Source organism: Garra rufa, chromosome 8 (assembly GCF_049309525.1).
Source record: "Garra rufa chromosome 8, GarRuf1.0, whole genome shotgun sequence".
Lineage (NCBI taxonomy): Eukaryota > Metazoa > Chordata > Actinopteri > Cypriniformes > Cyprinidae > Garra > Garra rufa.
Genome location: NC_133368.1, coordinates 16399415 through 16426989, shown reverse-complemented (window position 1 = coordinate 16426989; position 27575 = coordinate 16399415). Strand labels below are relative to the sequence as shown.

The 27575-nt window shown below is 38.1% G+C and overlaps 1 protein-coding gene across 1 annotated transcript in view; it reads left to right on the top strand.

Annotated features, from left to right (window-relative positions):
* The window catches only part of map3k20a (mitogen-activated protein kinase kinase kinase 20a), a 53080-nt gene that overhangs the window by 20655 nt on the left and 4850 nt on the right, over positions 1–27575 (top strand). The window contains exons 8-18 of the mRNA XM_073845033.1: positions 688–774; positions 867–941; positions 3495–3601; positions 5902–6037; positions 14662–14706; positions 14812–14839; positions 16897–17030; positions 18082–18144; positions 18293–18391; positions 23985–24254; positions 24350–24403. Of these exons, the coding sequence (XP_073701134.1) occupies positions 688–774; positions 867–941; positions 3495–3601; positions 5902–6037; positions 14662–14706; positions 14812–14839; positions 16897–17030; positions 18082–18144; positions 18293–18391; positions 23985–24254; positions 24350–24403 (1098 nt within the window). The remainder of the gene's footprint in view (positions 1–687; positions 775–866; positions 942–3494; positions 3602–5901; positions 6038–14661; positions 14707–14811; positions 14840–16896; positions 17031–18081; positions 18145–18292; positions 18392–23984; positions 24255–24349; positions 24404–27575) is intronic.

Below are 27575 nucleotides of genomic sequence, written 5' to 3'. Positions count from 1 at the left end.
CATGTTTCGAAGGGGGAGTCCCCCATTAAAAATTGTATTCTGGGGTGTAAAATACCCCCATATTATCAGGGTTCCCCTGGTAAATTCACATTCCAAGGGCTAAATATGACATTATTAGGGTCGCCTCAACCGGCGAACATCAAAAACAACCACAGACTTGGCAACACAGATGGTAGCACCCTCTACGTGTATACTGCTCAAGTACTCCTCTCTGTGCCAATCACAACAGGTTGGTTAGCTGACCAATCAGAGCAGAGTAGGTTAATGGAAGGGAGGGGTTTACAGACATTACAGACATGTACAGACAAAGCTGCTTTGAACAAACCATTTTGAAATCATTGAAAAATGCCTATGTATAAATGTATATTCTAGGAAAATTACAATGTTTTCAGACCTTAGATGCATTTAACTCTGTTGTTGGGGACTTTAACACAATATTAGGACACTTTAAAAAAACGAAAACAAATGACCTGCTCTTTAAATTAATTTTGTTTAAATAGTATTTTTGTTGCTTCAAGGTTTGAACCAAATCAATTGAGACTAATAAAACAAATAAATTTGGCTGTAAAAACATATTTTTCTTTTGGTCCAAAGTATTTTTTTCAGTGTGTGGTTGCACTGAATAGTCAGCTGGTTGATGAACTGGGTCTGTTTTTTTTTTTAATCATGTAAGTGGGTTTCTTTCAGGTCCTGTGGGAGATGTTGACTCGTGAAATTCCTTTCAAAGGGCTGGAGGGGCTGCAGGTGGCCTGGCTGGTGGTGGAGAAGCATGAGGTAAAGGGAGTTTCTGACTGGCCATGTGACTGATAAAGCATCTGCAGCAGTTTAGACTGGGGTTTGTGACATGTTTCATGTGTGTTTCGCAGAGGCTGACAATTCCTAGTAGCTGCCCTGCCAGTTTCGCCTGTCTGATGAGAAGCTGTTGGGTGACAGAACCGAAAGTAAGACAACAAATAAACATATTTAACTCGATGAGTGATTGAGGTCATGTCATTATGACCACAGACTAAACCACTGTTGCCAAACTCATTAAATGGAAAGCAGCTAAAGCCTGCTCGAATTTGCTAAATGTCACTAGATAACTAATTAGCATATTGGTGCCATTACGTTGCATACATTCTGCCTAGTGTCAGCCTTTTACATTTGTTTGCTTCTCTCCTATCAGTGAATCTATTTTAAGAAATAAGAAGTTTTGAGAAGAAATTAGACGTTTTTTTCCATACAGTGGAAGTCAGTGCTAATAAAATTTTCACAGACGAAAGTAAGAACGACACCTGAATCAGCTCTTACAGTGTGATTATCCGATGAGATCATATTCAGCAAATACAATATAAATTGTACGCAAACATACAATAAGCCTTAGGTAATTACATTGCAGGGCATTAGTGATATGTTGCAGTATACTAATACAGTAATTATGCAGTGCTTAAGTAGACTGGTATTTACGTCACGGTAAAGTGAAATGCATTAATGCATGAGTAATAGATAAGACATGCTGTTTGGTCAGGATTAATAACCGCTGTCTTTATTAATATATGACTGTCTCTTATCCTGACATTTTTAATTCATCCAATCAAAGTTCATGTCAGGGCTTGTTTTTTGCCTCTCAGTTTCGGTCTGTCAGGTCGCACATCTCTTCTGAACACTCATACTCTTTCTAGTGAGCTTCATAAATTCATGTTTGCTGGCACTGATGTTCACCTGTCACTCACAGAGCACGCCTGAGCCAGAGAACAGTATCAAAAACACCCAGAATGCAAGTCCATATGAGAAACTCATATGGATGTTTCTACAGTTCATTAAGTTTATGACAGCTTAGGAACCTTTTTAATTGAAAAAGCTGTTAATGTGTCACGACCTACTGGCGATCTGAACCGCTTGAACCTTGCAAGCCCTTGTGAAAAAGCAGTGCACTTAGTCACTTGTAGTGTACTGCATATATTTAAAGTATATTTAAAAAAGTACCTTCAAAATCAATGAAACAAAAGGCCACTTAGGTGTAGTTAAAAAGATATACTTTTATGACTAACACACTTGGGTACACTTTTAAATTCACTTTGTAACAATGTCCAATTAAAGGTTTTGATTTAAGGTATATCATTGTTTTAATGATCATTGTTTAAATCATTGTTTTAATGATCTTTTGTCATTTTTAATGAAATATACTTATTTTGAGGTGTTCGCTAACATAATAGCACTTGTAAAGTCCTTTATTATAATGTTAACTTCATCATTATAAATGTGTAATAAATACATGACATACAATAGAAGTGACATTAAAGTATATTATATTTGATCATAAATGCTTGCCAGTGCATTCAGCAGTACACTTTAGCCATATTTCAAAGACAATAAGTAATTATGAAATTACATGTAAAGATGTACTTAAAGGAGTAGTTCACTTCCAGAACAAACATTTAAAGATAATTTACTCACTCCCTTGTCATCCAAGATGTTTATGTCTTTCTTTCTTCATTGGTAAAGAATTTTTTTTTTTTTGCGGAAAACATTTTAGGATTTCTCTCCATATAGTGGACTTCTATGGTGCCCTCAAGTGACTTCCAATCCCAGCCGAGGAAGAAGGGTTTTATCCAGCAAAACAATCAGTTGTTTGCAAAAAATGACAATTTATATACTTTTTAACCTCAAATGCTCATCCTGTCTAGCTCTGTGTGAACTCTGTGTATTCCTGTTCAAGACAGTTAGGGTATGTCAAAAAACTCCCATCTCATTTTCTCCTCCAACTTCAAAATCATCCCACATCGCTGCAGAAGTACCGACCAAGTGTTTACAAAGTGAACATGCAAAGAAGATCAAATGCCCTTAACAAAAAAAGCTACAACAGTGGAGTTTTTTGACATACCCTAACTGTCTTGAACTGGAATACACAGAGTTCATGCAGAGCTAGAGAAGACAAGCGTTTGAGGTTAAAAAAATATATACTGTAAGTTGTATTTTTTTTTTTTTTTTTAGAAAATAACTGATCGTTTTGCTAGATAAGACCCTTCTTCCTTGGCTGGGATCATTTAGAGCCAATTGAAGCCGCATTTAAACTGCATTTTGGAAGTTTAAACTTGGGGGCACCATAGAAGTCCACTATATGGAGAGAAATCCTGAAATGTTTTCCTCAAAAAAACAATTTCTTTACAAATAAAGAAAGAAAGACTACTTGGATGACAAAGGGACAAGTTCTATCCACTCTAATGTAAAACACTCTAATGTTCAGCTAATGTTTAATAGAAATTGAAACTTAATCTCTTTATTCCCTGCAATTAATGTTATTTCCATAAGAGGTACTCTTTTCTCTAGGGAGTGTTTTGATGTAGTGTTGTTTATTGAACAGATCAGAATATGAGTATGCTTTTATTGACCTGGTAAGATTGACTTTTTTGAGCCAGTCATCAGTATATATTCATAGCTTTTAGTTTAGTGTTTTAGAAATGCCCTGTTGAAAATGCTGATGTTCTAATGAAGATGTTGTGATTGTGTTGTAGGACAGGCCGCTGTTCAAACACATCCTGTCCACGCTGGAGTCCATGTGGAAAGACACTCAGCTGCCTGACGAGTGCAACACTTTCCTGCACAATAAAGCAGAGTGGAGGTACAGTAACTCACCGATGATTACATACTTTAGAAATATCAAGATCATACAGTCGAGGTCAAAAGTTTACATACACCTTGCAGAATCTGCAAAATGTTCATTGTTTTACCAAAATAAGAGGGATCGTACAAAATGCATGGTATTTTTTATTTAGTACCGACCTGAATACGAAATTTCATGTAAAAGATGTTTACATATAGTCCACAAGGGAAAATAATAGATGAATTTATAGAAATGACCCTTTTCAAAACTTTACATACACTTGATTCTTAATACTGTGTTGATCCACAGCTGTTTTTGTTGTTGTTGTTGTTTAGTGATAGTTGTTCATGAGTCCCTTGTTTGTCCTTAACAGTTAAACTGCCTGCTGTTCTTCAGTCCCACAAATTCTTTGGTTTTGCAGCATGTTTGTGTATTTGAACCCTTTCCAACAATGACTGTAAGATTTTGATCAATCTTTTCACACTAAGGACAACTGAGAGACTCATTTGCAACTATTACAGAAGGTTCAAACGCTCACTGATGCTTTAGAAGGAAAAGTCATGCGTTAAGATCAAGGGGGTGAAAACTTTTGAACAGAATGGAGATGTGTACATTTCTTTTATTTTGGATTTATTTTATAGTTTGTCTTTCTGAAGCATTAATGAGTGTTTGAACCTTCTGTAATAGTTGTCCTTAGTTGTCCTCGGTGTGAAAAGATGGATCTCAAAATTATACAGTCATTGTTGGAAAGGGCACAAAAAAAAAAGAAAATTATATATATATGAATTTGTGGGACCTAAATGATTTTTCTGAAGAACAAAGGGGCAGTTTAACTGTTCAGGACAAACAAGGGACTCATGAACAACTATCACTAAACAAGAAAACACAGCTGTGGATCATTCAGGTAGCAACACAGTATTAAGAATCAAGGGGATGTAAACTTCTGAACAGCTATTATTTTATTTTTGTGGACTATATGTAAACATATTTTTTGTGAGATACCTTATTCAGGTCAGTACTAAATAAAAAAAATAGCCTGCATTTTGTATGATCCCTCTTATTTAGGTAAAATAATTAACATTTTGCAGATTCTTCAAGGTGTATGTAAACCTGTGACCTGAATCGTTATAATATAATACAATACTGTTAAATCAAACTACCATGTGTGTCCCTTTACACATTTTGTGTACTGGAAGTCTAGAATGATCAGGGTGTTTGATGCTATATTAAGACTGGACGTGGGCCAGAGCACAGGGACAAGAGGTTCCTGTCTCTCCCTACAGCTAAACAGAGAAACAGAGAGAGCAACAGGAACAGCGGAAGAGATGTTTCAAAAGGGAAAACTGTGTACATGTGAAAATAACATTTCAACAGCGTTTGTCAAGAAACTGACAAGGACGTTTAGAAAGTATGGAGCAGGCAGAGGGTGGGGCTAAATGAGAGGGACGGGCCTGATTGGAGGAGATCCTCAAATGATCTTCTGTCCTTTTAGAAATAACTCTAGTCTGGAGAGAATGTGAAAATGCTCCCTCTGCTGGTGAAACAAGATATTACAAATGAACAATGACTCAATGTATGCAGTCTATGCACCTATAATTAAAGAAACACCGCTGGACGATTCTGCACTAAATGTTGCCGACCAGCTGAGAAAATGTCTTACCTTTAGCAGCATTTATGCTGTCTAGGTATTAAAGACAGCATTCAGCTATTATTCTTTTATAAAATTTCAGAGCTTTGTATGCTGTGACTGATGGCCAACCCAGTGAAATTAGCATACAAAAACAGCAGTTTCTGCAAAACACTATATAGCCATTTGTTAGTGGAAACATATTTCAATGAAAAATACATACTTGTGAGTAACAGTATGGACTCCATGTATGTCTAAAAATGGGACATTTGTATACAGGTTTAACAAAAATGATGCACACTATTAGACCCAAACCATGTTTTTGTCAGTTGAAACATGTTTCAACACAAATGTCTTAATACTTTTTTATGTGTTTTGCTCTAGCCCTTATGTCACTAAAATTGTCAGTGGAATCCAAAAGTTGAAAGCAATAAGATAATTAATTTGATATTATTTTAACTAACATTTATTGACAGTAAGTATTTTTGCTCAAGTTAGTCCAGTTCAGTGAAATTTTATGTTGTTAAAATATCAATATAGTACAACAGTGTGACTGTGGGTAAAAATTGAAAGCAATAAATAATATTAAAATGTAAAAAAAAATGGTCTCACTGGCAAACAAGCTAATCACTTATTAATATGTTTATGAATTGGTATTGTGTTGATGAATATGATGGTTTTGTGTGAACAGGTGTGAGATTGAGGCGACTTTAGAGCGTCTTAAGCGGTTGGAGAGAGATCTGAGCACCAAAGAACAAGAGCTGAAAGAAAGAGAGAGACGGTTAAAGATGTGGGAGAGAAAACTGATAGAGCAGTCCAACACACCGGTGAGTCTCTGTCTGTCTCTGTCTCTTACTGCAGGTCACTGAGGACTTTGACTCATCGCTCGAACATCAAGTAACTGTTTACTCAAAAGTCAATCTGAATCATTTCATTCTTTACTCTCATGTTTCCCAGACCATTCTTTTCTTTAGTTGACCCTAAAAGGAGATGTTTTGAAGAATATTCACTCTTCATGCTCCTTTCCATGCTATGAAAGTTACTGACAAGGACTGTCAATCTCCAAAAAAGACAAAAACCTCAATAGAAGCATTATAACCCTTGTGAGAAATAAGTACATTTTAGTAATTATATAATTTAAAAGAAAATGCTAGTGTGTAAACTAAATGTTATGTTTTGGACACTTAAAGGCTTAATTTACCTAAAACTTAAGATTCTGTCAATAATTACTTACCCTTATGTTGCTCCAAACACGTAAGGCCTTCGTGCATCTTCATAACACGAATTAAGATATTATTGATGAATTTCAAGAGGTTTCTGACCCTGCACAGACAGCAATGCAACTTCCACGTTCGAGGTCCAGAAAGGTAGTAAGGACATCATTAAAATAGTTCATGTGACATCAGTGGTTCAAATGTAATTTTATGAAGCTGCGAGTTTATTTTTTTGTGTGCAAAGAAAACAAAAATAACAACTATAGTCAACAATTCTTCTCTTCAGTGTCACTGTTGGTCACCATTTTTTTTTCTTTGTGCAGAAAAAGTATTGCCGTAGCTTCATTAAAATATGGTTGAGCCACTGATGTCACATGGACTATTTTAACAATGAATGTAGTAGTTTTGTGTTTCAAAGACGAACAAAGGTCTTACAGGTTTGGAACGACATGATGGTAAATAATTAATGACAGAATTTTCATTTTTGATTGAACAATCCCTTTAATTGCATGTTAATTGCAATGAAAGGAAAAATTTCAGTTTTTAACTATTTATAATAAAAACAAATAGCTGAAAATCATAATTCAGTTGTCTTTGAAATATGATAAAGTACTGCTTAATGTGCTGACAAGCATTTATGCTAAATTAAAATAAATATTAATGTTTAAACTTTAACTGTAATGATTGTCTTTAATTGAAACTTGCCATAGATTTAAATGTATTTGTAACTGCACATTTGTAGATGAAGTTCAAATTTAGTACATATAAAATATATTAGCTATTAAATGTAATATTGAATGACAACCTACAGTTAGTACTTTACATATGCTTCAGTATGTTAGTCAGTACATCAAAATAAGTGTACTTTTATTAAAGCAAAATAAAAGATTATTAAAACAATTAAAACTACTGTAAGTAAAACTTGAATTTGGCATTATTACAAAGTGAATTTACAAATGTACTTAAGTGTTAAACAGTCATGAAGCACCCTAAAACAGAGCCCTTTTATTTCATTCCTATTATATTATCTGCAAATACAGTTGTTTTTCTGTATATACCTTTAAGATTTTAAGTACACTACAAGTTTAGGGCCCCATGAAATCCGTTATATTTTTTCCCCAAATTTAGTTTTATTTATTTATTTATTTATTTATTTATGTATTTATTTTCAAATTCCAATTTTCAGTCAAGCCTGAAATTATTCATACCCCTGGCAAATTCTGACTTAAAGTTACTTTTATTCAATCAGCAAAATAAAATGGCTAAAATCAGAAATGACACAGGCTTCTCCCAAAAGATGATAAGACGATGTACAAGAGGCATCATTGTGGAAAAAATATATCTCAGCTTTTATTTATATTTGAACAAAAAGTGGCATGTCCAAAACTATTCATACCCTTTGCAAACTGTCACAGTCTATGGGAAAATCCAAAGTTCTATACCATTCCAAATAGTCCAAGCTGTTCTAAAGCATCCTAATTACCCTGATTCACTGAGAACAGCTGTTTTAATCAACTCAGCAGGTGAAAAACAGAAGCTCTCTGCTGTTGGTTTGTGGACAGTCATGGCTAAGACAAAGAAGCTCACTGAGGACCTGCGGCTGCGCATTGTGGCTGCTCACAAGTCAGGAAAGGGCTATAAGATCATATCTAAATGTTTTGAAGTTCCAGTAGCTACAGTGCGAAGTATTATTAAAAATGACAAGATGTCCGCACTGTGAAAAATCTCGGAAGCCAAAAGTCAGTTTTTACAAAAAGGAGAAGCTCTGTCAAACCTAGTGGTGGGAACCTAATGTTTTGGGGGTTATTTTTCAAACGGTGGACCAGGGAACCTAATCACAGTAAACGGCACCATGAAAAAGGAGCAATACATCAAAATGGCCCAGCCAGAGTCCTGACTTAAATCCAATTGAGAATCTGTGGAGGGAGCTAAAGATCAGGCTGATGGCAGGGAGACCCTCCAACCCGAAAGAGTTGGAGCTCATCGCTAAAGATGAATGGGCAAAAATACCAGTGGAGACATGAAAAAAGCTGGTCAGCAATTATAGGAAGTGTTTGATTGCTGTAATAGCCAATAAAGGCTTTTCTATTGATTATTGAGAAGGGTATGAATAATTTTGGACATGAAAACTAAAAACTTGCTGGTTGAATAAAAGTAACTTTATGTCAGAATTTGACAGGGGTATGAATAATTTTGGCCTTGACTGTATATATAATATTTATTATTAGTATTTGTTCCGGAAATACTGTGTTGTGTATTTTTCTGGTAAATAAATTCTGGTAAATATTTATTTTGGTAAATATTCCTTAAAGAATAATGTTTTAATAATCATTTCATTGTAGTACTGATATCATTACATTAAGTAATATATTTCTGTCACAGTTTCTTCAAGTTGAACCAAACTTTTATTTTTATGGGTTGCTGTAAAGACCTATAGTTTCTGTTTGTTTATGAAATGATGATAGTTTTTCTAAAATGAAAAGGTAAAATACTCCTGAAGTGGCTCTCAGAGCAGTTCTGCCGATTATACTGCAGAGCATCACACACTGCTTCAGTATGTGTGTAGTAAACAAAATCGTGAATCTGCGCCATTTATTCACATGGAGACATGCAGAACATGCAGGATTCATATACTTAATATTCACATACACTAGTCTGTATCAGATTTTTAATTTAAGTGTACTGACCTATTTCATATATTTTTCATCCAAAATTTAGCAAATTTAGTGACATTCCGCATTATATAGTAAATTCCGTTTGTGTTTTCTGCATCACAGAAATCATATGGCCCCACAAGTGCACATTAAATACAATTAAGCATACTTCTTTTTCACAAGGGAAAAGTTGTCCATATGAGGTGTGTTGTGTGAGTAAATGATGACATTTTGAGTGAACTGTTACTGTTGTGTAAGTCTCTAACACATATTAAAACAAGCTACTCACATATGTTACCTGCACAACTAAACCAGACTACAGCTGGAGCAGATCCTGTACATCTATGCACTGGCAGTCACTTTTATACAAATTGACTTATATTGCATTGAAGATATACTTTTGTCAGATCATCCATTCCACACTCTTTGATGTTCTAGTGTTCTGCTTTACTGCTGAGCTACAAAAACACTGTAACAACAGAAACATTATTAACTTGTTTCATTAGTATTTAGAATGTTGCCACAAATTAAGCACATTGGCTTCAGCTGTACGCTTTACACTCACCGCTGCCTTCTGAATCACTGTTCAAATCTTGTTTATGTTACTGATTTCCTTTCCTTCGTTTCTTCTTTTTCTGTTTGTCCTTTTTTCCTGTGTTTTTATTTATTCATTCATATTCTCTGTTGTCATCTGTCCTCGTTCTCTCAGTTCTTTCTTCCTCTGGTGGCAGCATTAAGTTCTGATATGTTTTTTGAGTCGAGTGTGGAGGAGGAATTAAATTCAGAGATGTCATGTGATGGAGAGCTGCAGGCCATCATGAAGGACTTTGATGAGATGTTTCCTCTGAAGTTCCCGTCGGCTCCTCTGGACCCACAGGCCAATCTGAACTCCTCCAAGATCTGCTTGCTTAGACAGGAACGCAAGATCACCATGCCTTTGAGCTTAGCTGCCTTTGACTCATCTGATGACAGTGATTAAGACCCCAGGATTGGGGTGTCCATTCATTTTGCTTACCCCATCCATCTTTTTCCCTAGAGAGCCTACTGCGTTTTAAATGATGGGAGGCACTTCTAGTTTAAAGAAATTATAACAATTAACTGGTTTTATTTAGGATTGTTTAGAAGTTCCTAAAGTAGCTGCACACATTTACAATAACTCACAAAAGTGAGCACACCCCTCACATTTCAGCAACCATTTTAGTATATCTTCTCAAGCGACAATACTATAGAAATGAAACTTGGATATATTTTAGAGTAGTCAATCTGCAGCTTGTATAACAGTATAGATTTACTGTCCTCTGAAAATAACTCAACATACAGCCATTATTGTCAAAATAGCTGGCAACAAAAGTAAGTACACCCTAAGTGAACTTGACCAAAGTGTGAATATTTTGTGTTAGCACCATTGTTATCTGGCACTCCCGTAATCATCCTTGGGCATGGAATTGATCAGAGCTGCACAGGTTGCTCATGCAGCCCCAGACCATGATGCTACTAGTCTCAGTCTCAGACGTCACGCCCACGGAACGTTGTCTAAACGTCTGATGCATATGGTACACTTAACTGGAAACACTTCAGGAATGTCGAAGTCGTCATCTGATTAGATGAATTTGACCGGATTTCTGGGAGATGCGAGTGTTGCATTTATTTTCGGTCCTCCGGGAAACAAAGCGCAGACTGATTTACTCGCGTTTTGCTAAAAGATGCTTATGCAGACGCCATTGTTGTTATACAATTTTGCGACGTTCACGAACAAATTACTGACTTACTGCTTGTTCTTATTTAAATTTCAGTGCTGTTATTTCAATGACTGACTTGTTGCACGCCAGTCTGTTGTTGTGGGAACATTTCCACACACCGAAAGGTGATACTGAACGAAACGAACTGTGATTGGTTGTTCGACATGTCGGTCAAACGGCCTTATGGATGGACCTTGGCCAATGAAAGCTGCCATGAATTCCAGACCTTCAGCCATCAGTCTGAAGGTCTGGCTACGCAAGACTATGATGCTACCACCTCCATGCTTGACTGTAGGCAAGACACAATTTTCTTGGTCCTCCTCACCAGGGCATCACCACACATGCTGGACACCATCTGAGCCAAGCAAGTTTATCTTATAGTCTCATTAGACTACAGGACCTGGTTCCAGTAATTCATGCTCTTGGACAGGTTGTCTTCAGCAAACTGTTTGCGGGCTTTCTTGTGAGCCAGCTTCAGATGAGGCTTCCTTCTGGGATGACGCCTATGCAAACCGACTTGTTGCAGTGTGCGCTGTATGGTCTGAGCACTGACAAGCACTGGGCAGCCATGGCCTAATGGTTAGAGAGTCGGACTTGTAACCCAAAGGTTGCAGGTTCGAGTCTCAGGTCCGGCAGGGATTGTAGGTGGGGGGAGTGTACCACGACTGAGGTGAGTCCCTTGAGCAAGGCAGCGAACCCCCAACTGCTCCCCGGGCACTGCAGCAATGGCTGCCCACTGTGTGTGTGTGTGTGTGTGTGTGTACCTGGTATTCATCACGTTGTGGGGACCAAATGTCCCCACAAGGATAGGAATACCAGTAGATTTTGACCTTGTGGGGACATTTCTCAGGTCCCCATGGGGAAACAGGCTTATAAATCATGCACAATGAGTTTTTTTGATGAAGTAAAAGTGTGCACAATCTCCTGTGAGGGCTAGGTTTAGGTGTAGGGTAGGTGTAGGGCCATAGAAAGTACGGTTTGTACAGTATAAAAACCATTACGCCTATGGAATGTCCCCATAAAACATGTAAACCCAACATGTGTGTGTGTGTGTGTGTGTGTGTGTGTGTGTGTGTTCACTACTGTGTGAGTGCACTTGGATGGGTTAAATGTAGAGCACAAATTTCTAGTATGGGTCACCATACTTGGCCTCACATCACCTCCTTACTTCTGCAACCTTTAAAGCAATGCTGGCAGCACTCATGCATCTGTTTTTTGAAGCCAGGTTCTGCACCTGATGCACAGAACGAGTGCTCAACTTTGTTGATCAACCCTTGCAACGTCTGCTCCGAATGGAACCCATCTTGGAAAACCTCTGTATGACCCTGACCACTGTAGTGTAACTCGGTTTCAGGGTGTTACTAAACCTCTAATAGCCTTGGCCATCTTTGTGAAGAGCAACATTTGTAATTCTCAAATCTTCAGAGAGTTCTTTGCCATGAGATGCCATGTTGAACATCCAGTGGTCAGTATGAGAGAATTGTATTCAAAGCACCTCATTGTAACTGCTCTAATACAAGATACACAACTTTGTATGGTCCTGTAAAGCAGACAAAAACATAAACATGATCAATAGGACATGTGGTTTTGCATGGTTAAACAACATACTGCTGTGATCACTTAGGGTGTACTGACTGTTGTTTCCAGCTATTTTGACAATAATGGCTGTATGTTGAGTAATTTTCCAGAGGACAGTAAATCTATACTGCTATACAAGCTGCACATTAACTACTCTAAACTATATCCTAGTTTCATTTCTATAATATTGTCCTTTGAGAAATATACTAAAATGGTTGCTGAATTGTGAGGGGTGTACTCACTTTTTGTGACATAATGTATATTGAGTGTGTTTGTGCTTTTTGAATCTTTTTTGTTCTATCAGGAACAGCATTTGTTTGCTGGATAAAATATGCTGTTTTTTAGTATAGTTTTAAGCGGAAGTAAGTGGTCTGTCGTGTGCTGTGGAGGTTGGAGCAGTCACTTTCCTTGATTCCCTGTAAAGGCTGTATTAGGTGAGGCCGCTTGACGCCCACCGGGTCCTTATGGATGTTATTTATGGCAAATGAAGTGGATGTATAGCCACATGCTGAGGAGAGTGAGAGAGAACAGCATGTCAGCGTGGCAAGGACAGCACACTTACGAACAACTGACATTTCACTGACATTAAGATTGGCCAATTTGAGCAGTGTGAAGACTGTGAGGAACTCGCACACCATCAGGAAAGAGAGAGAGAGAAAAAGAATAAAAAAACATGAGCTAGAACGAGTATTTCAATATTTCATCCAGTAGAGCTGAAATGCATTACATCTGTTCTTCTGATCAGACTTTCCTCTGACTATAGACAGCACTGTTCACTAGATGTATCACTGATATGAATTCAGTTAGATACTGGTAATCTCTTGTGAGAAAGAACAGTTTAATTGTAATGGTTATAACTTAGCACAATATTAATCAAAGTGCCCTTTGTAATACTGTCAAATGAGAAGTCTTACTTTAAGGTACATTGTATAATATAGTTTTAATATCTGTTTTTGATGTGTTGACTAATGTACTAAAGCACATGTAAAGTGCTTAACTGTAGCATGTTGTTTGATATTACGTTTAATGTTAATATGTTTGAAATATATTTAAATACACTACCAGTCAAAAGTTTTTGAACAGTAAGTTTTATAATAAAGAAGACTTCTGCTTACCAAGCCTGCATAAAGCAACAGCAGTAATATTGTGAAATATTTTTATTATTTAAAATAACTGCTTTCTATTTGAATATATTTAAAATGTAATTTATTCCTGTGATTTTAAAGCATTAAGAAAAGAAAAAGCAAAGAATTTTCAGCATCATTACTCCAGTCTTCAGTGTCACATGATCCTTCAGAAATCATTCTAATATGCTGATTTGCTGTTCAAAAAACATTTATCATTAGTATTATTATCAATATTTAAAACAGTTGAGTACAGTTCTTTTAGCATTCTTGGATGAATAGAACCAAGGATCTGCATTTTTCTGAAATAAAAGGCTTTTGTAACCTCATACACTATACCATTCAAAAGTTGAATTTGAAGTTGAATGATTAATATTGACTGAAATATATTGTGCAACAATCTACCTGTCTATCCATCCATCTGATGGAACTGGATAATGTTCTTATAATTTTGAAGAAAATGTGACATTTTATAGAATCATTTATTACTTTAAAGAGAAAAATATGTTTTTAACACATAACCTGACATACATTTTCACATCCTTTTAATAATAGTTTATGTAATTCAAAACAAAATGCTAGATTTTGTTTGAGTAAAAGCTGCAACATTTGCTAATGAAGAAAGTAGATGTTGGAAACACAGGCTGAGAACATGTTTTAAAAAACATGTTATTGATGAAAATTATTTTGGTAGCACTTTACTTAAAGCCATTATTTATAATGCATTATATTATAATTGTAACTTTAAGTTAAAATGCATTATAATATTTGAAGGTTTGTTTGTCGTGTTTTAACACATTATACTTTCTAAAGGTGTAACAATGAAGAGATACGTATTATCATGTATTGTAACTTTGGTTACAATTATTCATAAGATCATACAATGCATTATAAGGTGCATTAAAAGGTATAATATATGCATTTTTTGCATCACAGTTGAGCGTCATATACAGAATTATGTCATAATCGAAAAATAAAGAATTGAGTGTGGGTATTCAGTAAGTATTGTTGTTAATACTGATAAGTCTGTACTTATCTGTACTTTCTTTTGACACTGGCTGAATATTTAGGTGAAAGTTGTTTTTTTGTATGCCTTTTTATGCATGCATGTATGAGTCTTTATGTTCTTCTGTGTTTGACAGCTTCTTCCAAACCTGGCGATCCACTCCTGGACAGAAGAACATGTGGTGGGTAGAATATTTCTCATTAGAGAGGATCTGATCAGAATTAGATTCTTTAGAATCAATTTTAGATTTCTGTTCTTTTTTTTTTAACATATTTTGTCTTTTCAGCATTTTTGGATGGAACAGATTTTTCAAGGTAAGATTCTATATCATATATTTATATGTACATTGCTGTTAAAGGGATAGTTCACCCAAAAATTAAAATATGATGTTTATCTGCTTACCCCCAGGGCATCCAAGATGTAGGTGACTTTGTTTCTTCATTAGAACACAAATAAAGATTTTTAACTCAACCCATTGCAGTCTGTCAGTCATACAATGGCAGTCAATGGGATCCATGGCTTTGAGAGTCAAAAAAACATAAACAGACAAAACCAAATAAACCCTACAGCTCTTGACGATACAGGTCTTAACACACAAAACAGTTGGTCCGTGCAAGAAACTGAACAGTACTTACATAATGTTTTACCTCTGTTCCACCGCAATGTCCAGCTGTCTTGAGTGTGTTCACAACAGCCGCAGTGTGACGCGTTAACATGCTCTGGCATAGTAGACGCATGCACGGAAGCGATCTGTCATTGTTTACATGGAGAGATTGTGGGTACGACTGCCACTCAACATGGTAATTACTTGTGCTTATCCTGATTGTTGCAAATGATTAAAAACTAAAAGATTACGTCTGCTTGTGCGAACTCATCTGAGATTGTTGACTTTTCATCGACCTCCAACTTTTAAGCCTGATTGACTGAAGTTATGGTTGCTTGCTCTTCGTCATGCACTGGCTGTTGTGAATGCACTTATGCGGACAGTTGGACATTGCGGCGGATCAGATGTAAAGCCGCAGGGTTTCATTTGGTTTTCTCTGCAAATGTTTTTTGACTGTCAAAGCTATGGATTCCATTGACTGCCATTATATGACTGACAGACTGCAACGGTTTGAGTTAAAGTCTCTGTTTGTGTTCTACTGAAGAAACAGAGTCACCTACATCTTGGATGCCCTGGGGGTAAGCAGATAAACATCAAATTTTCATTTTAGGGTAAACTATCCCTTTATTAAATTAATACCTAGTTCTGCAATGAAACTCTTGATGAGGCAGGCTGACAGGTTGTTAACAAGTTATACGACTTGGCACAAGCTGATTGGTTAATGTCGCATACGCAACCAATGAGCTTGAAGCTATTTAAATAGCTAGTAGCATTCACTTGGGCATTTCGCAGGACGCTTTCAGAGTTCCTCTGAAACCCTCCACCTTTCCCAGCTCCACCTGTATAGATCTGCTACGGATTATTTTATATGCTATTTGTGCAGCAGCAGTATGTCTTAAATACTCACAGCACTGTATCGCCATATGCTTTGGCAGTAGCAAGTTCTGTACTTGCTTGCAGCAGCAATAATCTACAACTACAGCAATAACCAACAGCAGCATCAGCGTAGCAGATCTATTCCACCAATACCAGATACATTAACCCTCAAAGACAGAGACCGAGAAAATTCTGGAAATTCACTAATTTTTAGAGAAAACAAACGGAAAATTGTCATTTTAAATTAACCATACATAAAGTTTAAGTTCTTATGTTTATAATGATACATGACAGTTGATGCTGACTGCTAGAATAGGTCAGAAAAAAACAAAGAAATGTACAGGTGCCTCAGGTGCCCCAAAAATGTTCTAGATCTTTAAGGGTTAACATCGTCATATCCATTACCATGCTAAACTTTTCAGAGAGTTGTCATGACAGAAATACTTTTATTCAGCAACGACACATTCAATTGATCATAAAACTGATCATAAGTGACAGTGACACATTAAATTGATCATAACTGACAGTAAAGACTTTGAACCAGCAAAAAAAACAATTTAAAAAAAAAATAATAATCATAAATGTTTCTTGAGCAGTGTATCAGCATATTAGAATGATTTCTGAAGGATCGTGTGACACTGAAGACTGGAGTAATGATGCTGAAAATTCAGCTTTTAAAATAATTATTTTAAAAAGTAATATTATTCATTATTGTATGTTATTTTAAATAGTAAATTCCAGAATGGTTTCTTTAATAGATATAGCTTTTTCAGATGAAAAGTATAATTAGGTTAGTATAAAAATAAATAGAAACTGATGCAGTCAACTGAAAGAGTCCCTGCTGTGACAGAAACATAAGCGTGCGTGTGTGTGTGTGTGTGTGCTGTGCAGGTGATGGAGAGCTGCAGCAGTATGCTGAAGTCTTCAAGCAGAATCACATCACAGGACAGAGACTGCTGCTGCTGTCTGAGAATGACATGAGAGACCTGGGGGTGACGTCTAAAGGACACATCATACATCTCAAGGTACCAGGCTGCTTCCTCCATTTGTTCCCCAAATTTGAAGTGCTAGCACTGGGGCTATTGGCACACTGAAGAGTGATGTTATTATTTTTAAATAATTAATTATTACCATTGTTATTTATTGTGGCACTGATGATTATTCCTAAAATAACATTTTCAGTGAAAACTTGTCCATGGGAACGCTCTGAAGTTTGAGTTAAATGTAAAAAATCTGAGCAGGTTTCTAATTGCCATAAATTCTCTGAATGCCAGAAATGTGTAGTTTGATTAGTGCATGTATCATAGATGTAAAGTGCATGATTAAAACCATCAATCCAACAGAGTTTCAAAAGATATTCATAGCCCTTATAAGTAAGATCATTGAACCAGCTAATCCACAAGACAGCAAAACTTAACATACACAACAGTGAGATTAAATGAAGAGAAAACTGAGACATTTGCTGAGGTCATCAGCATCAGATTGCCAATGTAAGAAACCCAGAGCAATACAAAAATGCTCAAACTGTGCTCAGAAAGGCCCAGACCTTAATATGAACTCATATGAACAATATGAAGACTGACAAATGCCACTTTCATTTTGTAGCATGATGCTCTATTTTAACAACCAACTGATTTGTGTCTTGGAATTCTTTTTATTGCCGGCCAAGGAATTTTAGAAATTTCTGTGACAGCGTTTATATTTAAATGAAACTCCACTGTGTCATATTGCTAAGCTTTAAAAGAGCAACCTCTGAGAACTAATTTAGCTTCCTCTGAGATACGCTGGGAACTGACATCACACGTCTGGTCCTGTAAGGCATTCGTCTGCGTGCTCCATAGAGAGCCTGATTTGTTGAATGAATTACTCTAGATGTATATGACATATGCCAGAGCACGAATTATATGTTCATAAGCGATACACAATGGTATTAATTGTTGTTTTGCCGCTGAAAGTCCATTAACAGGTAATAATTACATTACATTCACACACAGCTGGTCATTGGCTGATTGTCAGTGCGCTGCATAAATCCCTCTCGTAATGTTTTAAACATTATGTCAAATCTTTCTTTTTCAGACCGAAATTGAGAAACTTACCCACGACTACCTGAACCTGTTCCACTTTCCCCCGCTGATCAAGGCATGTGGTCTTTGTGGTTTCATCGCTTTCCAGATCATCTTTTACATCACAGTTGACCTGAATTTGCATTTGATGCATAATCATGATCTCTACCTCTGCTTTAGCTGAATTCTACAGCTAATGTTTTTACCTGTACATCCTCTCTCAGGATGGTTTGGCCACGGAGGAAACAGAGGAGGAGTGGAGGAAGACTGTAAATCTGGAGCTGGTGTTTGGATATCACTGGAAAGCAGGCACAGGCCAAACGGTAATTCAGGCCACTACTAGATACTGATTAGCCTATGACACAAAACTTAATCCACCCCTTATGAAAATTAACAATAGTTTTATTTTAGTAAAAGTGTAGCTACATTGGTTGTTTAGCGTATTGATTTTCATTTGTATAACCACAGTTTTACTACAAATACTATGGTTAAACTATGGTTAGTGTAGCAAAACCATGGTTAATTTGTGGTTACCATATTTTAACTATAGTATGTGTAGTAAAATCATGGTTAATTTTCATAAAGGATGCAATCTTTGGTTGCGTCACTTTTATTCTGTTCCTCACAAGATGCTGGATGCTGTTATGCAGTTGAGTGTTTTGAGTGGTTGTCAGGGTTTTGTGTGTGGTTACTAGGTAAATATTTAGATATTTTTGCACCCTCAGATTCCAGATTTTAATACATTTTATACATCATTTATACATAATACCATACATCAATTTAAAGCTTTCAGCTTTCAGGTGATGTATAAATCTCAATTTCAAAAAACTGACCCTTATGACTGGTTTTGTGGTCCAGGGATGTGGTCCAACTAACATGCAGAGATATGCAGGTAAATAAAATGAAAAAAAGAAAATCATATAATCGAGAGGACCCATGCAGACCCTAATGACCAGTGTGGGGCACGTTACTTTAAAAAAGTAATTAGTGATAGTTACTAGTTACTTCCCACAAATAGCAACTGAGTTAGTAACTGAGTTACATCATTATAAAAGTAACTTATTACTAGGGAAGGTAACTATTGTGTTACTTTTTTTAAAATGTCAAATATGTCTAATAGCTTGGATGCCCCAATATTAAAGGGTCAGTTCACCCAAAATTAGCCCATCATTTACTCACCCTCCAGGCATCCTAGGTGTTTATGACTTACTTCTTTTAGACAAATCCAATCGGAGTTATATTAAAAAATTATCCTGCCATTTCCAAGCTTTAGAATGACGTGCTTCTCTTCATCAGTCCAAAAAAAGTCCAATAAAGTGCATCCATCGAAAATAAAAAGTGCCTAACACAGCTCCGGAGGGTGAGTAAAGGCCTCCTGTAGCGAATCAATGCATTTTTGTTTGAAAAATATCCATATTTAAAACATAAGAATTACTTTCATCAGAAGTGCCGAATGCGAAGGCGCAGTGGAAACATCAAAACAAAACAACAGTCACAAATTAGAAGTACACAACAAGGCTTTGTAAAGAAAAATGTAACTCTGACTGGATTCGTCTGAAAGAAGGAAGTCATATACACCTAGGATGCCTGGAGAGTGAGTAAATAATGGGAAAATTTTATTTTTTAGGTGAACTAACCCTTGAAATATGGAAAATAATAAAACATTGTACACTAATCTACAGTATTTTAATGTTGCTGTGGGACAATGTAAGAGACACCTTCCAGGGGCTAAATATCACGATATGGGGGTCGCTTTAACACGCGGACATGGAAAACATCCTGCGGCAACACTGTTAACCTTCTGGGGTCAAAGAACGCACCAGGTCTGTTTCGTTTTTTCTCGATGACAGAGAAAAGAACTAAAAATACTCATTTTGCAAAGGGTTTATTTGTATTTGAGTATAGTCATAATAACAAGAAAACAATGTGCTGTAAAATAAATAAAATAAACAGGGTGCGCTTTCTGTCGTCTCGGCCTCTGTCACCTTTCTTCACAGACATGTAAATAAAACAACCTGAATCTCCACAAATACATGCCTCACAGACATATATGTATATAAAGCTTGAAATGTCTACTTTTAACTGAAACAAGTCCAAAACCGATGTTCTCTGATGAAGTAATCCGTATGATACCAACGCGAGCTCCAGTTTTTCCCATCTAAACTCATCTCTAATGTATAATCATGCACAGACATGTAGGTAAATGCCCAGATCACCTCCGTAAACAAACGTGAACATTCATCAAGTTCATCTTGGCTATTTTTCGTTTCTGGAAGAAGACGCTCTGAGATGAATAAGCCAGAACTTACCTCAGAAGAACGCAATGTGGACATTATAGTAATGCCGCATTTTCTTGTTAGTAACGGTAACGGCGTTATAGCAGGGGAAACTGTAATTTGTTGATTACTCATTACTAGAAAAAGTAATGCTGTTAGTAACGCCATTTATTTATAACGCCGTTATTCCTATCACTGCTCATGACTGTATGTGAAGGTAGGGGTGTGCGATATATATGGTCTGCGATAATATAATTGTTGTTTTAATGACAATATTGCAAAAAACAAACAAAAAACATCTACAGAGTGCACGCATAACGTTACATTACCTGATGAAGTCTAGTAAGTACGCATTTAAGTGTGTTCTTTCACTACATGATTCAGTTCAATGCATTTAGATTGATCACATAATTCAAGATATGCGGGCATGTATATATTTATATCATTTCATATAGTTAATCAATATCACACAAAGTTTGATAAACAGGAATATTAAAAGACTTACTTTTTAGACAGCATATTTACTTTTCTTGCTGAATTTCGCCAACAAAAATCATTCCAAACACAGCCACAGTACTGTTTTGCGTCTCTGAGCAACATGACGGTGTTTCGTTCCTGAATAAATCAACCATTTAAATGATTCGGTTCAATCGCAATGACTCATCAATGACACTTATTAACAGTGACTTGCTGCCACCTACTGGTGGTTTTAATTTCACAATCAAATAATCTCTGCAATAACGTGTAAATACATCTAAATGCCACTTCATGTGCAACTTCTGCAAAGATAAATTTTGTTGATAATGATTTAATTCGTTTGGTATTATTTTTTTGTAAATATCGCACACCCCTGTGTGAAGGTCAACATTAGTTCAGGTTGTAAATGTCATGCAGCATGACTCCCCAAAAGCTTAGCGAAGTTTCTGATTAATAAAAATTATTTGATATTTGTAAAAAAAAAAAATAAAAAAATAACTTGACATGTATACTTAAAAAAAATTGATTAAGAGGTGGACAATAACTTGCTTTCAAGAAAATTTATGTTTACACCATATTTTAAATTGGAAATGGTACCAAGATGATTAGACTTCCAAGAAATAAAAGATTTGGATGTTGGATCACTTAAAAAAGTAATTGCATTTTTGTGGTTCTCTTAAATGTATTGAAAGCCTAAGTTTTCGTTGTTATTTGCTGTCATTATTTTTGCATCACGGCCCGTGTATCATCGGCTGTGTTAACAGGGGGCTTTTGTTGGAGACGTGATGTCTTGTCATAACTGAGATGTTTTGTCGCAATTGCAGCGCCCCTTGATTTGAAGTTGTCTTCCTCAAGCAAAAGATGCCTGTTATCGGCCTCCTCCGAAGACTGACCACTGTCTCGCTAAAGGCATTTTCGGTTCCCAAGCCTCTTGTTTTTGTTCCTCTTTTTCGTTCACTTAAAAAAGGCAGCGAGAGATAAATAATTTTTCATCCAAGACGAGGCGTCGCATCCACCCCCTCTTGCCGGCGAGCCTTTGTTTGGGCCCCTGACACAGGAGAGCGACTGCGTCTTCACTTGCCGTTTGAATTTAATCAAAAAATTTAGCCAGAAGTCATTTTCTTTTTAAAAGGCAAATGTTATTTAATCTTTCAGCTGTTCATTGTCCCATCATAAATAGTCCCCTTTCAACGCGTGCGGCGGGGCTGAAGCGGGGCCGCTAATTGCCTCCTATTTCTCCTGACATGTGGTGGTTTGGTTGGGAGGAAGCTCAGCGGGAAGAAGGAAACAGGAGTCTGAGAAAATGAGAGCTAATTATTTTCCCCTGCCTGGTGTCAGCCTCCGTGTCAGCCTTGTTTTTACAAACTGCAAGGTTTTTTGCACTAAATAAAACAAACCCGCTCTGCTCAAGCTTTTTTTTCCGCCTTTTTCGCTCGCTCGCTCTCCGTCTCCCTCTCTCTCTCTCTCTCTTTCCTGGCGGTGTCGTGGTACCAGCTGCACTTCTCAAAGCCTAAATGAGACCCTGCGATTGTGCTTTGCCCATCTGACAGCACAGAGTGTTTCTGTTAATGAGGATATCAGGGCTTAGTCGCCGGAAAGGTGCTGAATTATGTATGAGGTGTCATTAGACGCTTACCACGCTGGCCGTCATTACCGCACATTGTTTCTGCCGCTGCTATTAGGCAGGGCTAACGTTTGGCAAATGCTTGGTCAGCGCTCGGGCGACGCGTTACTGGATGCCTTTAAGCCCCGTCCAAAACAAACAGGCACGCGTTCACGGCTGCCTTTTCACGCTTCCTCGCCTCTCACACGAAGAAGAACACTCGTGCTCTGTCGAGATGTTGTGTAAGTGTGAACGGCCACGTGCTTTAAGCTGCTACCTTTGACCTCGGCGCTGGGCTGGCAGATTGGACGGATCATTACCGCTCTGCCCAGCGCGCTCGGCTCAGCCGTGTCTAGCGTGGCCTCTCGGTAAGGGGCCTCATCTCCATTGCTAATGTGAATGAGAATGGATGTTAAGGTCTCTCGCTCTTGTTATGCCTGAGAAACGAACACAGTCGCTTCTCTGCACTCTGATCTCTTAGCTTCAGTTTTCACGTCGTTCTGTCTCAGAAACACGTGCGTGTGTGTGTGTGTGTGTGTGTGTGTGTGTGTGTGTGTGTGTGCGTGAATGAAATCTCTGCCGCTGACATTCAAACATTCTCACGCTTGGCTTCCTCCAGGATATGTTTGCTTTTACATGCCACACCTCAGTGTCTCATGGATTTACAACAGAGCAAAGTTCAGCATTATCTGTAACACTTCAAAAGCTGCTGTTAAAGGATTAGTTTATGCCTTTATTTCTTCAGTCGAAAAGAAATTGAGAAACACATTCCAGGATTTTTTCCCATATAGTGGACTTCAATGGGAGCCAATGGGTTGAAGTTAAAATAGCAGTTTCAATGCGTCTTCAGAGGGCTCTACACAATCCCAGCTGAGGAATCTTCCAAGGAAGGGTCTTACCTAGCGAATCCAGTCATGTTCTAAAAAAATTAAAATGTATATACTTTTTAACCACAAATTATCATCTTACACTAGTTCGACCTCACGCATTACGTAATCACGTTGGAAAGGTCAAGCTGTAGGTGGTGTTTACAAAACCAACGTGCAAAGAAAGTCAAACACCCTTTATAAAAAAAAAAGGTTATGCAATGATGTCAGAACATTTTGAAGTTGGATGAGAAAATAAGATGGAGTTTTTCACCCTATCCTATCTTTTTGAACCGAAGAACAGTTAAAGGATTAGTTAATGTCTTTCTTCCTTCAGTCGAAAAGAAATTGAGAAACACATTCCACATTCCAATCTCTGACAAGCTACGCCATATCGAGCTTAATATCGCATTCGATATTTAGCGCGAAATGGCGTAGCTTGTCAGAGATTTACGTCTCTGTGTATCAATTGCCGCTCCAGCGGAACCTGAGCGGAACGCACGTGATGGAGATTTAGTACTAATCAAAGCACCGGCTTCATTGACTAAACGCGCCTCACAATATCGTTCGATATATTGCACAGCCCTAATGACTACACCCAGGAGTTTGTGCATCTGTCGAACTACACACACTACCTGGACAGCTGCCTATGCTCATTTTAAGGACTGGCCTCAACACCGCCACATGAGCGCAGATGTCCGGGGAAGGTCCTCGGGAGAGCCTTGCCGCATATATTGAGCGGGTGCTGGTGTCCTGCAATTCTTCAGTGACTGTGGATATCATGGACGATGACACCAGTCCCACTCATGGCCCAGAGCCCAGCCAACCACCACCCCAACTTGCAGAGCCAGGGCCCGAGCCCAACGTGGACGGAGAGCCAGAGCCAAACGCGACAGAGCCATCACCAAAGGGAGCTTCAGTGTGGATGATCACCACAGAGCCTGAGCCAATCCCATCTGACCAGGTGCGAGAGCCGGCCATGTTAAACGCGAAGGTGGATGTTTCAGTGGAGCATAAGGGTGCTGAGGAAAACACCTATGCCCCTCTGCTCACCTTCAGCCCACCATCTGTGCCCTGGACTCGCCGTGGATCGCCTGGCTTCTTCTGCTAAAGGTACCTTCTGTGTCCTCCCTGGCTCCTTCCTCCGTCTGATCCACCCTGGACCCCTCTGTCGGATCCGCCCTGGACACTTCTGTCTCCTCCATGGCTCCTCCCTCTCTCCTGATCTGCCCTGGACTCTGTTGATCGTCCTCCTCCCGGGTGTCCGTCCTCCGCCGAAGCCTCCACCACTACAGTCTTCCTGTTTCCATCCCACATCCACTCCTTTGTCTGCCTCCTAAGTCCCCTCTTTCCATCCCTTCCTTCTTCTTCAGCGCGAGGTCGCGCCTTCTGGGAGGGGGGAGAAAATGTCACACCCCCATTGGAGGTGTTGGTGGTTTCTTCCTTTTGTGCCCATATATAGTTTTCCTGTTTCTGTCCTCATCAAGTCATTATTAGGTAATCACCATCACCAGTCTGTGTATCATTATCTACCCTTTATAAGTTGTATTCAGTGTGTCTTCCAGCCCTCTATGTGTGGATTTGCCTATATGGATGTTATTAAAAGATTTGTCATTGCATTTCGTCTTCGTGCGCCTCCTTCTACACACGACTGTGACAATATCTCTCTTTCACTAGCTCTTCTGATCAATTCTCAGTCAAATTGTTCTCTGTGTGCAGTAGAGAAAGATTTGAGAATCTGTCCTGTGCTATTGAAGATCGGAGTCAGTTTCCTATTCTCCTCATAACTGAGAAACTTGCTTCTGATGTAGCGAAAATAACGAAAAGAGAATCCTCTCTATCACGACAAGTTGAGAATCATGATCAGCCTAAACTAATAAGATAATACAAACAAAATAAGAAAATCTGAATTCTTTCTTTTTTCATAGCGCAGACAAAATAATGATTGACTCTTGGCTGGAAGGGGGGGGGGGGGGGGGGTGGGGGGGGGCAGTGCCCTGGGCTGAGTCTGGGCTGAGTCTGGGCCAATAAAGTTGTGCTTGAACTAGGGATGCACCGAATCCATGATTCGGATTCGGATTCGGCCGAATCCTGGGCTTTTTGACGGGGTTCGGTTTCGGCCGAACCTTAGATTTATTTTCCACCGAAACCGAACCCTAGACTTGCACTACGACGTCACACGGCCGTTGATTACGTGAAGGTGTTTAGGCTACATAGGACCCGTTCGAATGTAGTAGGCTGTAAGAATCTGAAAATGGAACTCGTAAGCAAAAAAAGTTTTGTTTGGCAGTACTTTCCACCAAAAGAAGGCGATTCAAGTCGAGCTTTATGTTCAATTTGCAATGCCAATTTGTCTCGTGGTGGCAAGGACCCTAAGCAGTACACAACATATCGCCGATGTTAAAACATTTGCGTCTAAGGGGCCGTTCACATGTCGCGCCTAAAAACGCGTGGAAAACGCTAGGCGCGCCTCTTTCTTCCTTGTCAACAAAGCGCTCGGGCGCTTGCGCTCCGGAAGCGTCTGCCGTTTCTAAGCAACCATCAGCTGCGCTCTAGCTCCAAGCCAAAGAACTTATATTGACAAGAAGTGAAAGTCAATAGAACGTTCCATTGCAACAGCGCCGCCCAGTAGCAGCCCTACGCTTCCGCCATTTTGGAGTGAAAGCCACTCGGCAGTCCACTACCTCCATGCTGTCGCTATGGCAAATATCAGCTGCTTTGTTTAAAAAAAAAAAGTACTTTAAAGCTAAAATAGACAACCTGAATCATAACAACATTTTTAAATATATATTTTTTACTCCTTTCCGTTTATTTCTTAAGAATTTTTGTATTATATTAGGCTACTTCTGTTAATTATTAAACCATAACTCGTTTGTTATTAAAAGGATTTTTGTATGTTTTGTACGTACCCTAACCTTTGTTATTATTGCAATTAAAAAAATATGACAACACAAAATAACGTATATTATCAAAAACAGACTTTGTCTTGCATTTATTTTTCGCAAAATCTTTGCTCTAGCATTATAAACGCTGAACTAATACCAACATATATAATTAAATTAAGGACATTCATCAGAAAACTGGGGATGTTAGACAATAAATATACGACAGGAATATAACAGCTTAACAGTAAACTGTTTTTGCAGTATTATCTTATATTAATGTCCGTTAAAGCATGACTAAAAACTCCAAAATTATTTAATTATTTAGTTATGAAAGACACAGCAATACATTATGTTCTGTAAAATCATCGATATTTGTAGTGTGATCCATGGGTTTAACACGTACAATATAATGTATAAATACAATATATATTTCAGACCTATAATAGTAAATAATAATAGTATAGTAAATGTATTAAGTTGCATAAAATAAAAATACAGCAGGCTGTCTCAAATGTAATGGTTGGATTCCACAATTGATAACATAAAACATATATATAATAATACAATACATCTTTTACTGTAGTAGTCATAACATTTACTGATGACTTAATTTGAGAAACTGTCTATTGCACTTCTGAATTGGCTGTGGAAATGTTGGTTGCGTAAGATATGATGAATTCTGATCCGTAAAATAAATCTAACAGTGTAGAGTGACTTTTTTGCACTTTTTAAGGTCACACACTACCTCCCTGCAGTCATTGCGTTCTTTTATTTCCACTTTGACTTCTATTTCGTTGTCCTTCTGTCTGCTTCTGTGCTGTTGTCCGGTTGGAATTTTCACTCCAGAATGGCGGCCGCGCTACCGAAGCGCCACCTAGTGGCTGTTACCAAAACAGCAACAGAGTTTCGCCTCTTGGTATTCTATACTCTTTGTCCAAGCTGCGGAGCGCTTGCTGCATTCTGAAAAGTTGAGATGTTTTTATCTCGATGCGGCGCGGACGCGCCTGGAAAAACGTGCGCGTCGCACCGCGTGCGCGGCGCTTCCATTATCTACATTTAAAATAACGAATTTGTGCGCGCAAAAGACGCTACATGTGAACGGCCCCTAAAACATCCAAAAGAATACGAGTTTTGCATGAAGGAATCTACAGACAGCAGCCAAAATGCAGCAACTTCAGGTACGGCAGCTGGACAGTCACAGCTAAAAACGTGTGATTAAGGATGCGAGTAGGATTCGGTATTCGGTTTCGGATTCGGCCGAATCTTAAACAGTGTATTCGGTATTCGGCCGAACCCCAAAAATCTGGATTCGGTGCATCCCTAGCTTGAACACACTACAAATACTACAGCCAGTGGCCAGCTAGCACATAACTCTACACACCAGCAGGTGGCAGTAGTTT